This window comes from Micropterus salmoides, unplaced genomic scaffold (assembly GCF_014851395.1).
Source record: "Micropterus salmoides isolate LMB-PRFRI ecotype aquatic unplaced genomic scaffold, ASM1485139v1 Ms_hic_scaffold_9, whole genome shotgun sequence".
In the NCBI taxonomy this organism is placed as follows: domain Eukaryota; kingdom Metazoa; phylum Chordata; class Actinopteri; order Centrarchiformes; family Centrarchidae; genus Micropterus; species Micropterus salmoides.
Genome location: NW_024044681.1, coordinates 18,332,751 through 18,346,614, shown reverse-complemented (window position 1 = coordinate 18,346,614; position 13,864 = coordinate 18,332,751). Strand labels below are relative to the sequence as shown.

Here is a 13,864-nt window from a genome sequence, read left to right as displayed (position 1 = left end):
TTATACAAGCTGTACACTCAGATATAATCAAATATTTACAAAAATGTGAGGGGTGTACTCACTTTTGTGAGATACTGTAATAAATATATATTTGTAAATACAATATACTGTATGTAGATTTTCATATTTTATTTTGCTACAGACTATTTAACCGCAGCTGGAAGGTCTGCATCTAGGGTCAGCATACAGGTAAGGCTAAATACGTGTCATCTTTCAAATTCTCATTTTTGTGAAGCCTTCCTACAATTTCAGTGACTTGAAATGAAATCTTAATGGTGCTGCTTTTATGGTTCTTGCTTTTATATATTTGCCATTGATTTTGAACATAAATACAAATAAGTGGTACCAGTGTTTGTAGTAGAAGTAGTAATATTAATTCTATTGTACGAGTAGCAGTACTTGTAGCAATCTAGTGGTTGTAGTAGTGTTAAACATACTGTAACAGTACTTGGATTAACAAAGTGCTCCTGGTTGTAGTTGCATCCAGCTGTATAGCGATAATAGTGACACTCCTAGTAGAACTTGCAGTAGTTAAAGCGGTAGCATCACCAGTAGTCATAGTAACAAAAGCATGAGTAAGAAGAATAGCAGTGTTTTTCTCCTCCTTCATACATCAAACAGTGTTCTCCACCCGCTTCCTCTCATTTTCTTTTTTGTCTCAGTCTGAATAATGCAGAGTTGAGGTGTGTGGTGGTGGACTCCCCTGTGGAGCTGAGGCTAGGGTAGCAGCTGTCCCTATCAAGACTCTCCTCAGAGCTGTCAGGCCTGTCTGCTCCTCAGCTAATCACTTCCTACAGGCCTGCAGCATGGGACCGCCACTGCTAATGTTGTCACCGATTGGGCCGGGATGAGCGTGATGTTTCACATGGTGATGAGTGTGTGTGTGTGTGTGTGTGTGTGTGTGTGTGGGGAGGGGGGGGGGGGGGGGGGGTAGTGCAGGTGTGTTTTAGCCAGTGGCTCAACGGGTGTGCAAATGCCTCAGGTAGTGCAACATGGGTCACACAATAACAGACACACACACACACACACGCACACACAAACACACACAAACACTATAACCATTACCATAACCCCTTTCTTCCCACCTGCCAAAACACATTTGCTGCACAAGGAGTTACTCATCTGTGTGTAACAAGCTAATGGCACAGTGTGTCACACATCAGAACACACGGTCAAATGAGAATGGCCCTTTGTAATGACACACACTTCACTCTGGCATGTACAGCTGTGATAAAAAGAAAAGAAAAGCCAGGGGAAATACATCCTGAGCCAAAAAAATGAAAACTCTTAGCAAACTTTAGAAATGTTTCCTCTTTTTGCCTCACAGAGGATGCTCTGTTGTTTGGTGGTTCTGTTGCGAAAGGCTCAGTCAGGCCGTGCCGTGAATACCACAGAACAAAATGTCAACAGTGATGATTAATTATCAGTCACTCCAGCCATGCAACAAATTGGTAAATATATTTGGCCTTCTGGAGTTTCAGAGGCTATCTAGAATTTGAATAGCCACAATGAGAAAAGAGATTGATAGGTACAATCAGATGAGTGTAGAATCCGGTGCAATAGATAACAAGCAAAAAGAGGATTGACAGAGGTGAAGGAGGTTCAGGCTCCTGGCCTAAACAAACAACTAGGATTTTGTCACATTAGTTTGCTAACTGTCCAGCAGGCTACTTTTGTGAAGCTTTAGCAAAGCAACCAATGGTGGTTGGTGGAGTTGATAATAGATGAGTCACAAACCCTATGCTTATGTTAGCTTCTTGCAATAATGTTTACAATTATAAAGTAATCAAATGTGCCAAAAAGGCAGATGTGGATAGATGAACATTATACTCACATGTGTGCATCTCGTTACAACTCAATGGACATTATTAATATGATGCCAAAACAGCCTCCACTCTTCTTTCTACATCACTTTTGAATCTGGCAGCAGGGATTTACTCTCATTCAGCCACAAGAGCATTAGCAAGGTTGGTCACTGATGCTGGGATAAGACCTGACCCGCAGCTGACATTCCAATTAATCCTAAAGATGTTCCATGAAGTTAAGGTCAGCGCTCAGTGCAAATGTATGCGTACATACTTTGGTCATATACTGCATTTAACTTGACAAGAATTTGACAAGATCCATACACAATGTGAGAGCCACAATCAGATGCTACTGTTGCCCAAGACCTTAGGACCTACATTATGGCCAATAGAGGGCCAACAAATGAGAAAGGCATAGGTTCCTAGTTCTGGGGTATAGTTCCTTTGGTCGAAACGCAGCTATGCTCACTGGCATATGTATGTAATAAGGAGAGGGACAAACAGACAGAGGCAGACAAAACACCTAAAATGTAGAATTAGACAGCCGAAGATTAAAGTAAATAAACAATCATGGAGATGAACAGGCAGACAGACAGAGATATGAATAGGAAGCGAGACAGGGGCGTGACGGTGCAGTGAGGCATGTAAAGGCAACTGGTGCCGCTGCTCTGCTTCTTGCCCCTGCGGTGCACAGACCAAAATGAACCTGGAAAGAAGGAGGGCGGGAACCGAGGCAAGGGAGAAAAGTCAGGTGTGATTGACTAGAGCAAAATGAGAAGACATGAAAGGAGAAGAGAGAGAGGAAAGACAAGGAAGGTGAGGAAGAAGGATCATAGGGAGGGGGCAAAGATGAGCGTGCCAAAAATGTGACAGGCAGATAAACAAGACACTGTCAGTGAGTACACTTAATCCACTGGGTGACTGCTCCCTACTTGTTTCTGTGTGTGTACGCATGCAAACCTGTGTGTGTGTGTGTGTGTGTGTGTGTGTGTGTGTATGTGTGAATGTGCTGCCTCTGCATGAGCGTGTGTTTATTTGCGCAGTTGCATGTAGGATTTTGCGTGACCGTGTGTGTTGAGATATATAGGCCCAACACATCTGCCACTGTATGTGCTCTCACTTTGAGTGTGTGCCCTCTAACAAGCTGAACATTTGTCAACAAAGCAAGGAAGCAGTTGTTGTTCATCAGTAAGCAAGGAGCGGCTGTAGTGTGCATGTCAGAAAACCCCACCACTACTTGATTTGGCTTGTTAATGCTACTTCTGGGGGCGGTAAGAGCCATCCAGTCATTGTAGTTGTTCCATGCATGCCATTAATGCACATTTCCTTTAGCCCAGACCCAGACCAGCAAATCGCTCTTATGTGTTGTTGTTTTTTACTACTGTTTGCTTTGTGACCATGTGATCATTTGACTTATGTGAATTTTGAGGCTGGCAGTGGTTTTCCCTAAGGTGGTGACAAACACACGTCTCTGCGAGATGAATAAGAGATATTTTTTGGGATGTGAATTTTACAGATAATGCTAGAATGTCATCAAACACAACTTGAACCTTCTTTGAATCTAGAGCCTTCTTTGCAATTAACCTTTTAAAGATGTTTGCAGCACTGTTTTTACTTGCCAAACATCTGGACACTTGGACACTGAGATGAGACAGCAAGCAGTAAAAAGAACTGGGTTAGATGTCCTCCTTCTTGAACTGACAAATGTTTCCTTTGAATATGATACAGTGTCCACCGCATCCTTACAATTGCCAGAAGTACAAAAATCATCAGTTCCATAAATTACAAATGTCTTAGATGTGAGGATAGAAAAGGAATTTAGAACTAACATGACTGCTGCTGTGTTGACACAAGCTGTGTGAGGTTTGAATATAAAGTATAGGCCTACATACAGTGTTCAAATATCAATGAAACTCACACCTAGTGAGTACTCAACACTTGACAAAAACTGAAAGATTTCAGTAATGTGTTAGCAGAGAGATTAGTCACTGGTGAAAAGTCTTTTTTGAATTGGAACCCTTTTAAGGGAAAATGGATAGTTTTTTCTAAGCCACTGTGCCTATGGGAGTAGAACCTGTTCTGTCACATAATGTAGAATACTGTACATATTTCCACACTCATATTTATAATTATAGATTTAGACTTTAGACTTTTATTTTTCTTTTATTATTATTCTTTCTATTACTATAATGTCTTGATTAGCAACATGAGCAACTGTAACACAACAATTTCCCCTTGGGGGATCAAGTATTTCTGATTTCTGTGTTATTAGTAAATATAGTGATAGCGGCCTCGACACATGATCTTTACTGTTGGCAGCTTCTCCAGTTTTATTTGCAGCAATAGTCAGCACATTGTGCATTGCTGCACTATATCTCACTTATGTAGCATGACTTGATTTAATATGTTTGGGAACTTTAACACAGAAAACCACTGACAGATGTCGACATATGTGTTACAATGATTTCAATGCAGTTAGCTGTGGGAACTATTGGAACAAAACATAAATATTTGCAAATATTCCTAAAGCTATGGCGGATGCAGCCATGCTGCACAACAAAATTATTACAAAGGGCTTGTGTGGAAAAAAAATACATAGTTGCAGACAGCTGCAACTATCTTGGAGAGTTTTTATGCTTTGTTTGATTCACAATCAAGAATTATATGCCTGGCACATATTCGTTGTCCTATATGTGGTCAGACACCATTAACATGAGTCAGTCGTATAGGTTATAGAGTTATATGCAAAAAACAAATTCCCTCATTGTAACTGTGTTTTAGTTACTCTTGCTTGGAAGTTGTGTTTCATTTTTGAGGCCTTTTTTTCAGAATCTTTCATGGCATCTCAAAAATGGCCATTGCTACTGGTTCAGGGGTTATTCCAGGAAAGGCTATACAGTTTTCATTTATACAGGTGCCAAGAACTTGAGCACATTCGCAGAGTCACTTAAACTCTGTCTCTTTTATGGCAGCTTCAAAGAGTTTGGGATAAATCATACACTGTCAGATCAGAGAATATGGATTATTTTGTTGCCTCATAAAATCTTAAGAAAGCCAGTATAAAAGTTGTGAGGATCTCGTCTTCACTTCCAGTCTTGCCAGATTCCTACCAGCCAGTGAGCAGTGGAGAAAGCAATAGGAAAGCCAGAAGGAAATGCATGAAGTTGAAAGGATGAGATTGATGAAAGCAGAGAGGAGGTGGAGTGGAAAATTGCACCCAGATGAGAAATGGCTAGCATTGACAAAATATCATTGCACTGACGATTGCCGTGGCTGAGATGGGAAGTGAAATTGTAAAAATCTGGTTAAATCTTATGTAATATAAACTAACCTGCAAGAGTGAACTGACTGCTGCAACATGCTGTAATAGGTTTGAACACACTGATATCAAAACGTGAACTAGCCTGTCAGTTATGTGTTTGCTGCTATAAGCTTTCATCGCTTCCAGGGAGAGATAACAACACAGACAAAACTTCAGACATTAACAGCTGTGAGTTTGGCTTTGTGTTAGCATTCTAATGAAGCTGAGGCAGGCTACCCATAGGTCATGGACAAGGCAGTTTCATAAACTTGCTATGGAAATGCACAATTCATGACCAAAAAAACTGGCAAAAAGTGTTAGCACAGCCACATCATTAGTAATTTGCTGGAAAGGCCCATCCCTTCCAAGATCCAGATGTCTCTCACACACACAAGACAACTAAAACAAGTGCGCCTTCTAGCGGTAACGCCAATTGTGTGTGTGGGAGTGTGTGGGTGTGTATGTGTGCCGTGTGTTTGTGTGTGCGCGCGCGCCCACGTTGACCTGCTGTAACAAAAGCAAAGGTGGCACTTACGGTAGAAGACATATTCTGTGTAGCTGGACCAGATCTTGTCCTCTGTGTGCTGGTTGACAAACGAGGCGGTGACTGACGAGTTGCAGGCCACCATTTGGAAACCACACTCCGACAGCATGTCAAAAGCCCTCTCCAGGTGCTTGAACTTGAGGTAAAACCGGGAGGTGTACCGATCCGGGGTCCTGTCTGGGTCTCGGCTCTCGTTCAGGGTCTCCCCGAAAACTTCTTTGGCGAGGGCCACCCGCCCGCATATCAGTATCCGGGGTACCCTCCTGAACTTGGCGTCGGACTGACTCTCTCGGCCCATGGTGCACGATCCCCGGTACCCCACCGTGATGAAGCCGCTTTTTCTGTCCGCGGGGACGAGAGAGGGCGGCGGGCACTGCCGGTGGTCGCTGCCCTGGGAGCCATCCTCGTAGTCGCTGTGGAAGTAGTCGTCCGGACTGTGCTTGATGTCCTCAGGGGTCAGGAGCTTCACTAAATCAGGCAGCTGGAAGTATTCTGCCTCTTTCCTGAGCCTCCCTTTCTCCGGGAAGTGGTCCGGGAGGACGACTTGCTTGTCTCGGAGGTAGTCCAACACATACCGGAATAAAAACCCGTCTCTGTCGATGAAATAACGGCCCTTGGGGTCTCTTGCCAAGTCATTAGATGCGTCTTTTTTGGAAGAGAATATCTTACCGAGTAGTGAATTCGGGGTGCCCACCAAAGTTGAGTGACGCGTGTAATAAACCTGCCCCCCTACGTTTAATTCAACAACATCTGGGAAACTGTTCTGAACTGATGCTTGTTCTTTGGGGTTAGTCCTACAGTTCCCACTCAGCGCCATCGTTTCAGTCATGAACAGCTACAAACAGGCTACACAACTATTTTTACAGCAAGTCTAAAAAATAAAATAAAATAGATATAAAAAACGATGGATCTGTGTCAAAAGTTGGTTAGCTGTGTCCTCTGTTATTCGACAGGGTCTCCTCACCTCACTATAATCTGAATATGCATTTTATTCATCGATACATGGCCATTATCACCTACCAGTCTTGAGCAGTTGTCGAAAACGGGGGGTGGGGTGGGGGTGGGGGTGGGGGGATGGCAGTCCGGGGCGTCCCTCAGTGACTGTTAAGTTACAGATGAGATGGGTGACTTGGAGGAGGAACGAATCAGTGCTGCGAGAGAGGAGAGATGGATCTGGGCGCATCAAAGGCTTTCATCAGTGGGGGAACCGGTGACGACTGAAAGAAGCCTATAGCACCGAATGAAAAAGAAACTTGTCTTGCTTGCCCTTTTGCTACAAGGAGTTCTATCCAACAAATATAAATCCTTCTGCACACACACGCAGCCAGAAAACAACGCAGTAGAACTGGGTAAAGGAGGAAAGAAGTCCAACAACTTATTTTAGGATGTGGTCCAAACAGAAGAAGGCGCTGATCTGTTGTTGTCACTTCTGTTTTCTCTTCAGCTTCCCTTGAACATCAGTAGATATTTTTGCGGGGTGTGCAGACCAGCGGGAGGAGGAGGAGGCAGAATCCCTTTCAGTGGCGAGAAACTTCGCAGAGATTGCACAAGCAAACCTCGGGAGTGCTGTAGTGGTTTTGTCTGTTGCCTGTCACTACAAATATGTCGCTTGATCCGAAACTAAACTAAATCCCCGTCCTCGAAAAGCTCATATTCTCTTATTTGCAGCCTTAGAGAGGTGTAAAAAAATAATAATCTCAGTTTAGATATGTCTCTTTTTTTCAGAGCAGCGGAGAGGACCGACCCGCTGCTGCTGGCTGCTTTTACCGGGAGCTGTCCGCGGTGCTGAAACGAGCATCTACCCCCCCTCCTCACCCTCCCTTTCCCACACACTCGCACCGCCTCCCTCCCCCTCCAGAGCTGGGTGGTGTCTTCATGGCTGCTTCCCCCTCTCAAACACACATACACACACACACGCACGCATACACACAGGCTACTAAATACTTCTCGGGCGATCCCAGGCTGGAGGCGCTGCTGCTGGGTGGGAAAAAAGTCTCAAGAACCGCTGGACAGAAATCAGTCCCATTATCAAAAAAAAAGCCCTATACCCCCACTTCAACCCCCAATACTTGCAAATGTGGAAATTTGGTGCTGTCAAAGGTTAAAGTACTGCATAAATTACATTTTAGATTTTTTGCTGCATCCGTCTTTACGCCATTATTATTATAAGCTAAACGCTCTTATTGCTGCAATTTGACCCCCAGCGTGAATCAATTTGCATGGTATTTAGTTTGAATACATAAATACAGGACACATTTTTGGTTTCCATGGTACAAACCCTGTGTTTTATTCCCAGTTTTACGTTTGGACCGCAAAATGTTTGTAGTTTTCATTCTGGAACCATTTTTACAAATTAAAATCTCTTAACGAAAATACTGTCTCCAAGACCCAGATAGTCGGGTTTAACAGCCATTGAGGTGGAACAGTAGTCTTGGGCTTTGTAAAATGAGCAACAGCGCCTCTCTCTGTTTGTTTTGCGACCAGACTTCTTCTTTCAGCACTATGGACAGGTCCTTACACAGAAAAACTATAGAATTAGTGCTCATGGCTGTTTTGTTTACTTGATTTACTTCTCATACAGTCAATATATGAATGCATGTACGTGTGTGTGGATGCAAGTATTACTGTGTGTGTGTTTTTATTTACATTTCAGATGGAACAACAGCTATTAAAAACATTATATGCATGTTTAGCTTAATGTTTCCAGGGAAATTAGATTGATCTTTTCCATTCTTCACATCCACACTTCATTGAGTTCATGAGACAAAAGTGACCAGATTATCTTGACTTATCAGATACACTATACAATGCATTAGATTTATTTATTTGTTCAGCAGGAATTCACTTGAACTTGGAAATCAACAAGCAAGACCTCATCTGTGATGTAGCATCTCAAACAGGCTTGCCTGTGTGTAGCATAAATTATAAACAACTCTTTCCCTCTGTCCCAATGTTGTACTCATTGTAATACTAATTCTAAACATGTTTTAAATATGTCTATGGTCATAAAATACAAAGAATCCCCAGAATCCCCTGATTTTACTTTGATGTTGATGGACACTGATCCCAAATTCTTATCAGAAAGGGTGGACCTATTAATGATGTTATCTGCATCGGGGTGTCATGCGGTTCTTTGAAGAAATATTAAAAGGCAACATTTTTCTGTCGCAATTTGTGACTTTTTAAAATTTGAAACTTGTGGTTAAAGTTGCAGCTCAGTATGACACCCACCAACACACATATTGCATCATATCTTGCCAAAACGGAATAGTGCAACATTTTCTTCCACACTAACTGACAATGTAGTACACTATTAATAATAAAACACAGCATATATGTTAGAGAATTAGTAATATGAAGGTGGGACGTAGTCTGTGTGAGCCAGTATATTCATATTGACAGTAGATTCCTGAAATACAATCTCAGTACAATATGAGACATTTAAGCTAAAATCTCCAAGATCAATCCCTAACTACTCACAATAAGTCCTAATATCCAGTCAGACAGTGTACAGAAGAGAAATGGGGCAAGAAACTGAGTGATTAAAAACAAAGTGTATAAAAGATACACTGAGAGGAAGAGAGAGAGAGACCGAGAAGGTGTGCCTGGTTGGGACCTGAGCAGTCACCCAGAAGTAGGCCACGCTTGTAGCTTCATCATAAATACATGTAGCCACGACACCGCTCCCAGCTGCACTGCTATTTAAAGACCAGATGATTGACCACCTGTAAGGAGTTAAACCTGTTTGGGCTGACACAATTCATTTCAATTCAGCTTTCTCTTTCCCCATAGAGCACTTGGTTTAATGGCATAAAAGCCTGCAAAATAAACAGCAGAACCATCACCAAAGCAAAAGAACCATTCCTCCATGGTCTTTCTGTTCTGTGCATGCATTTCAGAATATATCAACATAGACTGAAATACATCTTAGTTAATGGTTATTTAATAATAGGATTCTAGAAAAAACTATTTGGAAAACAGGTTGCAACATCTATTCTAGTTTTTTGGTTTCTCTGCTGTTTTATATATTTGAAAACTCATTTCAGTTTCATGTTAGTCAATACAAAATACATGATGAAATATTTACCCCCACAAGCACACCAGCAACATTCATAATTTATTGTTTTTCCAAGAGAGACACGATATCAGAGAGATTTAAAATTTGTCTCTTGCAAAATAAATCCTCTTCTTACACTCCTAGTAAAATCATGAGCATTTCACTTCCTTGACACAGATCAAATCGCAGGAAAGCCATTTTATTCCTGTACAGTGCAGAGAAAAATATTAAAGGGAATTTTCAGGCCAGTCACAGATGGTTGAAATAAACCGCATGCTACTTCCACTTCCATCTCTCATTACAGCCACGTTGAATGATGCCAGGCCTTAGATGGGAAATCTGCAAATACAGCGGGCAGACATTCAATACGTAAATTCAGTTGACTCAGAGAGTATGAGTATTTACCAAAATTATTTTCCATGTAGGACTCAGCCATCCCTCAAACTTGAACGTTATATTTCACGTTCAAACTTTAAACTTCAGATTTGATTGTTGTTCTGTCATTGGGCAGCAACTTTAAATTTAAGCTTCGAATTTTGTAAGAAAAGCACAGGGGGAAAATCTGCAGAAAATTCGAGAAACCAAAATACCTGACATGAAAACAATGAGAGGCTGAGGAGACTAAAGTAGAATAAGGTTTTTGTCAGGTGGCAATGTGACATTTGGGGAAAGTGATCATATATGTCGCATAAAAAGATGTTGCTGATGGCATAATGCCTCTTTATTTTTAACTCATCAGCTCTGCCAATGGGGAGCCATCAAATAAAGTGAGTCACTGTGTGATTAGATGGTCTGAATGCAAGCTGGAAGGGTTGTGTGCGTGTGCGTGTGTGTGTGTGTGTGTGTGTGTGTGTGTGTGTGTGTGTGTGTGTGTGTGTGTGTGTGTGTGTGTGTGTGTGTGTGTGTGTGTGTGTGTGTTTGGCTTGCATAAAAGCTTTGAGAGAAGAACAGAGAGAGAGAGAGAGTACGAACTTATAATGAGGACCAACACGTCATGCATAGCAGTCATCAGTTATGCTGTCGTTGTGGTAAATTTAACTCAGCCACTTACACTTTATTATTTCTCCTATATATAAACCAAAATGTTAATATGCTGAAAACACACACACTTGCAAACAACAGCACACACTTACAGTATATAGCACTACAGCACACAGAGACACACTTTTTTCTCCATGTGTAGAGTGTGAGCTAAACATAACACAGTCAAGTAAAAAAGGCAAATATGAAAAACTGTCAGCAGTGGCCTAATGGTTAGAGGAGCAGGAGCTGACTGTGAGTTTGCTGGTTTGATCCAGAGACTGGCAGGATATATCTGGGTGAGAGAAAAGTAGTTACTGTCAGGGAATCTTTTATGAGGTTATTCTTTTTATGAATGAACCTCGCATATCTTGAAAACATTTATTTATTTATGCAGGTTCTGCATGAGAACAAAAATAGCCTACTGATGCTCAGTCCCCATGAGAGCCTCTTGCTGGTGACCAGACCAAGGTCTTACTGTCCCACTGAGCAGGTACACTCCAACACCTCCAGCTACTAATACAATGAGTCATCCATCTCAAACGAGTTTCTGAAGACCGACCGCCAAGGTTTTCAGCTTATTATAGAAGTCCGCTCATGAACTCATAATCATTAAGAGGCTTCTTGTCTCTGCAATGTTGATCTTCAAACATAAACCGCATGACTATCTGCAACATTAAGTCCCAATGCCCAGGATTTAGTATGAAAACTAAATATTTTTAGCTGATTACCACTAATGTAGAGCCTCTTACCGCTCTCACTCAGATCTGCTACAGGAGTCAGCTGAACTGAGGAAGTAGATTTAGTTGCTTGACTGACTTCATATATCGAATGATGGCAATCAATATTATGATCTACAAACAGTTTCTACTAAGTAATCTCTGTGGCTCAAAACACAGACTAAATGCCAGCAGACAAATTGGGGACATATTTCTTGTGAATGTTACAGTGCGATATTCTCTTGAGTACTGAGCAAATTACAAAATCTATGTATTTCTCCCTATTTCAGCAGGTCAAAAAATGAGTTCCATCTTGCTTTGTGTCGCTTTGCTGTTCTGTCCCTCAATCCCTTCCTCATCCACTCTCTGCACAGGCCAAGGCAGCTTTCCCTGCTAAACTAGGTCCACTGCTCTCCCTGGAGACAAGGCTATTTAACAGGAAGCCCACTAAACATTAAGGGCTTTGGCAGCCAGAGCAGAGCAGGATGGTGAGGGACAGGCAAGCGACTCCTGGAGCCAGGATAAGTACAAGCCTGCAAGGCACCACAGAGAGCCGGGAAGTTGAACGTCTCAGCTTGTCTCCTGGCCAGCAACACAGCAGCAGAGCTGTCATCCCACTCACTAACACCAACTCGGCAGGTGTCTCTGCGTGTGTGTTGCACTGTGTACTGGTGAAGGCATCATGAAAGAGGGTGTGTCCTTGGAGTCAAGTCTAAACAGAGCAGGGAAATATGGATCCTATTTTGGATGCAGCCAGCTGAGCCAAGAGTTACTGTGTTTATACGTTAATTCTAATTTCTATAAGGTTTTTTGTTTGTTTGTGGGTTTAGACCCAATCTGTCTGTCTGTCTGTCTGTCTGTCTGTCTTTCTATCTGTCTAGCTAGCTAGCTGCTTTCTGCATCTAAATCTATTTTTATAATTTTGTCCTTCAGATTCTCTATTTTGTACATGCATTTTCAAACATTTACTTTAAGGATAGTTGAAATTAATTATTATGTTCAGTATTTGACTATATTCATTTGCATTCATCTCCTTGGTTATTTTTGTTTACAGTTTTGGTTGATCACTTTTGTACTTTTATCACAAGTATGTTGTACAATTTCACAACTCCTAGTACAAAATTTCAAACTCATTGCACTTGTAACACAGCCAGTCTTACGTTCAAAACTTGCCATTGTGCATTAATTTGGACTGTAAACATCTCTCACCACACAAGCCATTAATTCCAAATAAAAGTTTCTCGTGAAAAGTCATGAGAAGATATGGTTTAATCACCAAAACACAACATAAGGATATCTTTTTAGTTTAGTCGTTTTATAGTAACTACCAGTGAATCCAACAACAAACAAAGCAAGATGCATGTTTCAAACCGCCTTACAAGTGCAGTACAGTTTTCATATTAGGCAATACACTTTTGTTCCCCAACATTTATAGAATCTCTTATTTCCATAATATCTGTCCTATATATTACCAAGTTGTCATTAATGAAGACATTCTCTCTAATCATTGATGCAAAAGCTTTTATTGCAGCAGATAGGTTTGACTAATCAAAGTAACTCTCAATCTGTCCTCTCTGCGCCTGTCCACAAGTTCACTGATTTATTCTACGGCCTTGCTATCTATACTGTTTCATGTTGAAAATATCTTGTGTTCACATCCAATTTTACTGCATGTGGTTACCAATTGAGTTTACCTCAACAAGAAATTAGCAATGTATTTATGGTGCTAATCATGTGGTGTGTTTTACAGTATTGTACACACTGTCGTCAATGCAGTGGTCCTTTGTGGCTCTGTTTGTTGTTTGAGCACTAGGCAACCAAAACTAAGGTTGTTGGTTTGAATCCCACTGAGGTCACATGAAAATCTCCTACCTTAGGGTGGTGATTCGGACGTTTTGAGTCTAAACAAATGTTTAGATTCATGTTTCACAAATGTTTTCTTGACTTTGTTGACTTTCTTTTTCTTCTTTTGTGTGTTATTTATAATCCTCTTCAGCAAAATTGTTATGAAGAGATTGAGGGGAATCCAATCACACATTTCCTAACAGCTATTTCAAAGGTTCCGAAAGCTGTCAGGAAATGTGTAACGTTAAATGGACTCCCCTGAATGAGAAGGAATTCCCTTTGCCTGGGAATGATGGGGAAATGAAAAGTCCATAGGTTGATGGATGTGGACCAAACGCCGGGACACACAGAGTCCAGCACGTGCTTTATTGTGAGCATGTGAGACAGTCAAAATATAAAAAAGAGAAAAAATTGTCTTCAATGGGGATTGAACACACAACCCTAAGTCCTGTGCTCTACTAAGTGAGCTAAACAATAATGCTACAAACCATCTTGAAATTACCATTATGTTAAACTACTGTTTTGTTATCTCGAAATCACAAGAAAATTATCCCGTTATTATGGGAAAACGGA

General features: G+C 41.4%; 1 protein-coding gene across 1 annotated transcript in view; it reads right to left on the bottom strand.

Moving 5' to 3' along the window:
- kctd16b (potassium channel tetramerization domain containing 16b) overlaps nucleotides 1-6,657 on the bottom strand; it is an 84,588-nt gene extending 77,931 nt beyond the window's left edge. Inside the window, exon 1 of the mRNA XM_038709616.1 lies at nucleotides 5,642-6,657. Within this exon, the coding sequence (XP_038565544.1) occupies nucleotides 5,642-6,479 (838 nt within the window). The 5' untranslated portion in view covers nucleotides 6,480-6,657. The remainder of the gene's footprint in view (nucleotides 1-5,641) is intronic.
- Nucleotides 6,658-13,864: the final 7,207 nt, after the last annotated feature.